Genomic DNA, 8,309 nt, shown 5'->3' with positions numbered 1-8,309 from the left:
ACTAACATCCAAACAAGTTCAAGCTGCCCTGCAGTCCGAGGGTACAACAGTGTCAACCCGTACTATCCGTCGGCGTCTGAATGAAAAGGGACTGTATGGTAGGAGACCCAGGAAGACCCCACTTCTTACCCCGAGACATAAAAAAGCTAGGCTGGAGTTTGCCAAAACTTACCTGAAAAAGCCTAAAACGTTTTGGAAGAATGTTCTCTGGTCAGATGAGACAAAAGTAGAGCTTTTTGGGCAAAGGCATCAACATAGAGTTTACAGGAGAAAAAAAGAGGCATTCAAAGAAAAGAACACGGTCCCTACAGTCAAACATGGTGGAGGTTCCCTGATGTTTTGGGGTTGCTTTGCTGCCCTGGCACTGGACTGCTTGACCGTGTGCATGGCATGATGAAGTCTGAAGACTACCAACAAATTTTGCAGCATAATGTAGGGCCCAGTGTGAGAAAGCTGGGTCTCCCTCAGAGGTCATGGGTCTTCCAGCAGGACAATGACCCAAAACACACTTCAAAAAGCACTAGAAAATGGTTTGAGAGAAAGCACTGGAGACTTCTAAGGTGGCCAGCAATGAGTCCAGACCTGAATCCCATAGAACTCCTGTGGAGAGATCTAAAAATGGCAGTTTGATGAAGGCACCCTTCAAATATCAGGGACCTGGAGCAGTTTGCCAAAGAAGAATGGTCTAAAATTCCAGCAGAGCACTGTAAGAAACTCATTGATGGTTACCGGAAGCGGTTGGTCGCAGTTATTTTGGCTAAGGGTTGTGCAACCAAGTATTAGGCTGAGGGTGCCATTACTTTTGTCTGGCCCATTTTTAGAGTTTTGTGTGAAATGATCAATGTTTTGCTTTTTGCTTCATTCTCTTTTGTGTTTTTTTCATTTAAGACAAACTAAATGAAGATAATAATACCAAAGAATTGGTGTTTGCAATCATTTTCAGGAAGAAACTGAGTATTATCTGACAGAATTGCAGGGGTGTCAATACTTTTGGCCACAACTGTATCTGTATGTTTTATGTGATGTAATACTGTTATGTGATGTTCCCTTTAAAATGTGTTAGAATTAGTGCCAGATATAGTTAAAATGTGGGATGGGCCAGCGCAGCAAGAGGGGAAAGGAAGCTGCTGTCCCCAGTCAGAACTGTTTGGGACTCTAGCCAGGGCAGACGTGTTTGTGAGGCGGGGCACTGCCAGACCCCCCAGACAGGAGAGGTCTGTTGCCCTGGGACCAAGGACTGAGTAAAAGGGCAAGGGACTGCAATACGGGCCCCAGAACTCCAGAAGAGTATTCTGTATGCTAAATGTGCAGATGCATTTACACTTAGGGCATGTGCACCCAGCATCTTATAGTGTGTTTTTACAGAATTTTCTTTTGTCATCATTTTGGTCATTTTTGCAGCATCTTTGGTATCAGCATCTTGTTTTCTTTTTCTTTAATATTACACATAAACTAGTAGCAGCAATGGGCATTAGTGGGCAGCCTGGCGACTCAGTGGTTAGCACTGCAGCGCTGGTGTCCTGGGTTCAAATCTGTATGTTCTCTCTCCCCCCATGTTGTTGCGTGGGTTTCCTCTGGGTTCTCCGGTTTCCTCCCACATTCCAAAGACATACTGATAGGGAATGTAGATTGTGAGGACAGTGATGATTATCAAAGCATAATAAAATAATAAATAAATACATGGCGGCTTCCAAGTGAAAGCTGTTTGAAGAATGGTCTGGTCACTTCTTATAGCGTTAAAAGCCTTAAATAGTTTAAACAAAAGTTTAAAAAGATGGAACAAGTGAATAGCAAGTAGTTCTGTTCATTATTTTCAACGTTTCGCTGAGCGCTTTTTCAGGCGGGTTCGAAAGGGTATCCACCTGAAAAAGACATTCTGGGCACTTATCAGACTGATGGGAGGAGTTGATCAGCCATCTATGAAGGCACTCGCTACTCCTGAATGTGCAGTACTAAGGTTAGACTAAAGAAAACAATGATTGCAGTATTACATGCAGAAGGCACAATGAGAACGAAGGAGAGATAGGTAAAACATACATGAATTTTTCAGATAAAAGCAACATGGTGACTTTCAGTACTGGGTATTGCCGGCAGCTTAAGGAAATCAAGACTATTGTTTTGAATTTTATACCAGGCCTTTGCACAATGCGCTGTCACCCAGAATGTATAACCATCAATGAAAAGACACTATGGGGTTATCATCAAAAAGGTTTTTTTTTTTTTTTTAAATCTAACTGTAATGTGTGTTAGACACAAATTATCGCTTGATGTGATCGTTGTTTTTATCAAGCAATCATGATTCTGATCCTGTCATTTATTGTATCGAATGTAAGATTTGCGATATGAAAAATGTTGGGTGAACCAATAGAAAGCTTAAAAAAGAAAAGTATAGCGGAACATGTCCAGAACATTAATAGCAGGAAGAATAGAGCGTAGTCCAGAGCGTTAAGACACTTTGTACATGAACATGATGGCAGTGCAGCCAGTCTGATTTTCGGTATTTGAAAGGTTAAAAGCCCAAATAAAAGAGGAAATTGGTAAAAAGGAAAAAACCTCAAAGACATTCAGGATTCTTACACTGGACACCAAACAACCAAAAGGCAGAAATTATATGAAAGACTCCTGACTTATTTATTGAATCATATTCGATATATGAATTTATGATCAGTCTTGATAAAGAACTGCTGTTCAAAACGCGTTGGGTGCGAGCAGTCACAAGTGTTTTTATGGCTCTTTTTGTATCACTGCACATGTGAAAATAAGGAAAAAAAACTTCATATATTTTCATATTTTTTTCACCAAACAGATTTGATATGAATAATAAAATCTTTGATTCATTATTTATTCTATTTGATGTACTGTCCCACGTGATTGTTTGGTGTTTCTTTTAAATATATTACTGTGATACCTTGTAATACTCTATGGATAGGAGAGACGGTAATGCCAGAAACTCGTTAGGAGTTCAATTTACCTGAATAATGTCTCATTTTTATACATTTTGTTTAGAAGATACTGTAAGTGTGCCTATATCCCTTGTTTTTCACTTTACATGATATAAATTGTTATAGCTCAATACCTACATCTGCTTTACATTCTTGTTGGCAATAGCCGTCTCTTTATTATAGATGTTTTACTTTATGTGTGATGTGTTATGTGTGATGCATCATGCATACTATCTGCTATTGTTTATGCTGACATTACTTTACCATATTGGAGCATCAGACCATCATTATACTTTCTCCTTTTTTAATACATCTACTCATTGCAGCTGAATCTCCTACTCTAACAATCGTTTTAGTACAACATATGGTCTTTCTGACCCTGAGATGACATCACTGAATCATATACATCAAACAGTCAGCAACAAATACAGTTGGAGTTGGTGGATACCACCCCTATTATGACATCCGTTCAACAACTTCACACAAGCCGGTCATTCCCTCGCCGTCGTCTTGTGAAGGTGAAGTGGATGATGTCTTCTCTCTTCCACCTCAGTGGTTGACGTCACCCACAATATTAGGCATAAATATTTTGGCTGAAACGCATGCTATGCTCCGAGATTCTGTGCCTTTATGAACTTAAGGTGCAACCTATTGGGGCGTCCTGTTTCTCATCTTGAGGAGTTATTCTGTAAACTCCTGACTTACTACTTTTCAACCCCACTATTTGTCTCCTGATGAACCCTCAATCTTTCTTGGAGAAAATGCATCAGGATAAGGGAAATAATATCTGATATAAATATTCTTCAAGGATAGGGATACTTGTTGATTTACACCTATGTGAATTACTCCTGATAGAGTAAGGATGAAGGGTCATGTCTTCAGGCCTGCCAAATCTCAATTATTGTGTACTTGTTCTCACAATATCTATAGAACATAGACCTGAAGAGGGTCGTGACTATGCTGGATGGCCACAGAAGGTGTCTTTTACGTATGATACAGCTATGAGTTGTTTTGCTATTATGTATGAACCACCTAAATTCATGTATAGAGCGTTTATATTCATGAAACCTATAAATATACAAACCTTCCATGTGTAAGCTATGGATGAAATCTATGGGCTCTTAGTGGCTGGATATGAAAGGCCCTACTAAATTTAGAGGATGTATTTGCAGATATTATTCACTCTGGCTAACTGATGAAGGTTTTGAATCCTCAACCCTAATTTCCAATGCACAACATAACATATTTAGATAAGATTTTTTCCCAATTTTAGCATGCCACTTAAAGAAGTTTTCCTGTTGAAGGAGTTGACCATCTTAATCTTGAAATTAGTTTACCAGGACCTAGGCTCCTTTTCAAAGCCCTTTTCACATCTTTATTCTTTAGGCTGTAGATCACTGGATTTAGCATAGGAACGGCAGCAGTGTTAAACAGAGCAAAAAGTTTCTTGGATTCCAAAGTGTTACTTAGGTTTGGAGTCAGATATTGTCCGAAAAGTGTTGTGTACAGCAATATGACCACTGTTAGGTGTGAGGAACACGTGTAGAAGGCCTTCAGTCTTCCAGAGCTGGTACGTATCCTTAGTATGGCATGTATGATAAATATGTAAGACACAAACGTTAGGAGAAATGGTGTCAGGATTATGGGAAACAGTCCTTCTATGAAGAAGAGCATTTCAACAAATGTGGTGTCTTCACACGAAATTCTTATCACAGGGATTATATCACAGAAGAAGTGATTGATCTCAATGGAGAAATAGCAAGAAAAACTATAAACCGTCCCAACTGGAGGAAGAACTTGCAAAAATCCCAAAATCCAACAGACAGCAGCCAAAATTCCACATCTCCTAGAGTTCATAATCAGGTGATATTGTAAAGGTTTACAGATGGCCAAATAGCGGTCATAACTCATGGCTGTCAAAACTGCCAGCTCGAGTCCTTGTAAGGACCCAAACATGTACATCTGAGCCATGCAAGCAAAAAAAGAAACCCTTTTATCCCCAGTGATGAAATTTGTAAGGATTTTATGCAAGGAAACTGTAGAGCAACAGATATCTACTATGGACAAGTTGCTCAGGAAGAAGTACATGGGAGTGTGGAGATGAGGGTCTCTGCAAGCAATGAGAATGGTCACGTTCCCAGATACAGTGATGAGATAAATCAGGAGAACCATTAAGAAGATCAGAAGCTCCAAATGCGGGTCGTCCGATATGCCCTTAATGATGAAATATATGACTGATGTCTGGTTTGTTTGCATTTTGGCCAAGCTCAAGTCAAGTATCTGAAGAATCAATATTTCGTGTTTTTCTTCTTCGATACTGCCGTTAGATCATGGCATTAGAATACCCTCTGTTAATAATATTACCAAAGTATCTTTCATTTTCATTTAACTCGTCTTCTGCCTATGCAATTATATTACGGTAAGAGTCCATTTTTGCTAAACTTACCAATAACTTAGCAATTGGCAGTAACCAGCAAGATTTAGCATAGTTCAGCAAGGACAAAGCACCATCCTCTACTTACATCCGTCGAATCTGCTTGTTTCCCTAAAATTGATTATAGGGATATTTATAGGGATTATAGGGATATTCTTCTGCAGTCACTGATCATATAACCCAGATGCGTATAAATATCTGCCTGCACTTATAGCCTTTATTTTGTGATAATTAATCCCTGGAGTTTACTTATAATTAACCTTACACTTAATTGGCAATTAAGGAACAGTTACAATAATTTTCGATACTTTTTCATCTGCCATGATAAATATTCAGGTGTCTGTTCTCTTGGGTCTGTGACATTGCAGCAAAGAAAACCATCTGGAAATTGTAACTAAATTCGTAAAAAAAATGTATATTTTTCTAATTTTGTATAGGTCAAATATTCTGTACTGATCAATATATACAGTTGGAACCAGAAGCTTACATACACTATATAAAGATACACATCTGCATGTTTTCTCAATATCTGCCTTGAAATCAGAATAAACCTTTCTCATTTTAGGTCAATCAGGATTTCCATAATTACTAATGTTTGCAAATACTAGAATAATGAGAGAGAGAGAATGTTTTAAGGCATTTTTATTACTCACTGCAAAGTCAAAAGTTTTCATACACTAATATTACTATGCCTTTAAACAAATATAACCTGCCTATATGATGATACCATGTGTTTGGAAGCTTCTGTTTTTTTTGGTAACATCTGAGTTCATTAGAGACACACCTGTGGCTGTATTTTAATGCACACCTGAAACACACTGTTTTGTGTAGCATCATGGAAAAGTCTAAAGAAATAAGCCAGCATATCAGGAAGAGAATTGTGGACTTGCACAAGTCTGGCTCATACTTGGTTACAATTTCAAGAAACCTGAAGGTCCCTCATTCATCTGTATAATTAAACACAAGTACAAACAAGATGAGAAGGTCCAGTCATAATACCGCTCAGGAAGGAGATGGGTTCTGTGTCCCAGAGATGAAAGTGCTTTGGTCTGACATGTGCATATCAACCCAAGGATAAAAGCAAGAGACCTTGTGAAGATGATGGCGGAAGCTGGTAAGTTTGTGTCATTATCCACAGTGAAACGAGTACTGTATCAACATGAGCTGAAAGGCCACTCTGCCAGGAAGAAGCCAATACTCCAAAATAACCATGAAAAAGGCCAGACAAATGTTTGCAAATGCACATGGGAGCAAAGACCTTAATTTTTGGAGACTTGTCCTATGGTCTGATGAAACTAAAATTGAACTTTTTGGGCATAATAACCATCGTTATGTTTGGAGGAAAAAGGGAGAAGCTTGGAAGCCAAAGAACACCATCCCAACTGTGAAAAACAGGGGTAGCAGCATCATGTTGTGGGGTTGTTTTGCTGCAGGAAGGCCTGGTTCGCTTCACAAAGCAGATGGCATCATGAGAAAAGAAGATTATGTGGCAATACTGAAGCAACTTCTCAAGACATCAGCTAGGAAGTTAAAGCTTGGGCGCAAATGGATCTTTCAAATGGACAATGACCCGAAGCATACTGCCAAAATGGTAACAAAGTGGCTTAAGGATAACAAAGTCTATGTTTTGGAGTGGCCATCACAAAGCCTTGATCTCAATCCTATTGAAAATTTATGGGCAAAGCTGAAAAGGCTGGAGCGAGCAAGGCGACTTACAAACCTGGATCAGTTATACCAGTTTTGTCAGAAGGAATGGGCCCAAATTCTGACCAACTATTGTGATAAGCTTGTGGAAGGATATCCTAAACATTTGACCCAAGTCATTCAATTTAAGGGCAATGGTACCAATACTAATGAAATGTATGGAAAATTTTGACTTTGCAATAAGTAATAAAAATGTCTTAAAACATTTTCTCTCATTATTCTGGCATTTGGCAAACATTAATAATTATGGTAATCCTCGCTGACCTAATTCATGAAAGTTTTATTCTGATTAAATGTCAGATATTGGGAAAAACATGCAGATGTGTCTTTTTTATAGTGGATGGAAACTTCTGGTTTCAACTGTATTCTTGTAGGGTTCGGAGCTCTGGTTTTCTGATAACGAATCCAAAATTCTGTTGTTACCAGCATACTGACTGGCGGCACCCTCTGCAAGGTTCTAAATCTTACCTCCCCTTTCACCCCACGAATACTTCACATAATTCCCAACTGTTCCATTTTTCGTAAGACTGTCCCATAAAGTGAATTATATAACCATGAAAGGAGGTATGTCTTTTGAAGTTTTAAAGGGGACCGGACCTCTGGTTATTATTTATTTTACTTACTTGTACAGGACCATTAATTCCATAGCACTTTACAGCCATAATCATTGCTGTCCCCAATGGGTCTCATAATCTAAATTCCCTATCACTATTTCTTTGGCGTGTGGGAGAAGACCAGAGGAAACCCACACAAGTACTGGAAGAACATACAAACTCCTTGCAGATGTTGCCTTGGTGAGACTTGACTCAACAATCCCACTGCTGAAAAGAAACAGTGCTAACAACTGAGCCACCATGCCCTCTGTGTTTTAACTAGAGTTATAGATATCCAATCATTTGGAATTCGAGATGGTTAAATTGGTTCTAGGTGAATAAAATTTGCCTCAAATTTTACAGAAAATTCAGATTCACCCTAATATAAAATTTTTCTGTGATTCTCTTTCTTCTAAACAAGCTAAATGGCAACTGTGTGGCCATCATATTGCTAGATTGTAGAGGGACAGGAAAGACAGACAACATTTTCTTATGCATTTCCCTTCATTCTGCGCCGGCTCTTCCTGCACTGAAGAAGTCTCCATGACATGTTGTGGAGTAGCTACATCTTCAAACAAGCTGTCATTCTGCCGCCGTTGTCTTTGCTAATGCATGGTGCATGATGTTGCCTCTTTT

At 38.9% G+C, this 8,309-nt stretch overlaps 1 protein-coding gene across 1 annotated transcript; it reads right to left on the bottom strand.

Moving 5' to 3' along the window:
* Positions 1 to 3,708: 3,708 nt before the first annotated feature.
* Positions 3,709 to 5,198, bottom strand: LOC141052178 (olfactory receptor 8D1-like). Its single transcript, XM_073549402.1, has 2 exons — positions 4,286 to 5,198; positions 3,709 to 3,743 (listed from the first exon to the last, which is right to left on the bottom strand). The coding sequence occupies exons 1-2, from the start codon at positions 5,196 to 5,198 to the stop codon at positions 3,709 to 3,711; spliced, it is 948 nt and encodes a 315-aa protein (XP_073405503.1).
* Between the last annotated feature and the right edge of the window lie 3,111 nt (positions 5,199 to 8,309).

Source organism: Dendrobates tinctorius, unplaced genomic scaffold (genome assembly GCF_039654945.1).
Source record: "Dendrobates tinctorius isolate UK_male_01 unplaced genomic scaffold, ASM3965494v1 ptg000158l, whole genome shotgun sequence".
NCBI classification, from domain to species: domain Eukaryota; kingdom Metazoa; phylum Chordata; class Amphibia; order Anura; family Dendrobatidae; genus Dendrobates; species Dendrobates tinctorius.
Note: the sequence above shows the minus strand (reverse complement) of the source record. Positions and strands in the feature narration are given on the sequence as shown.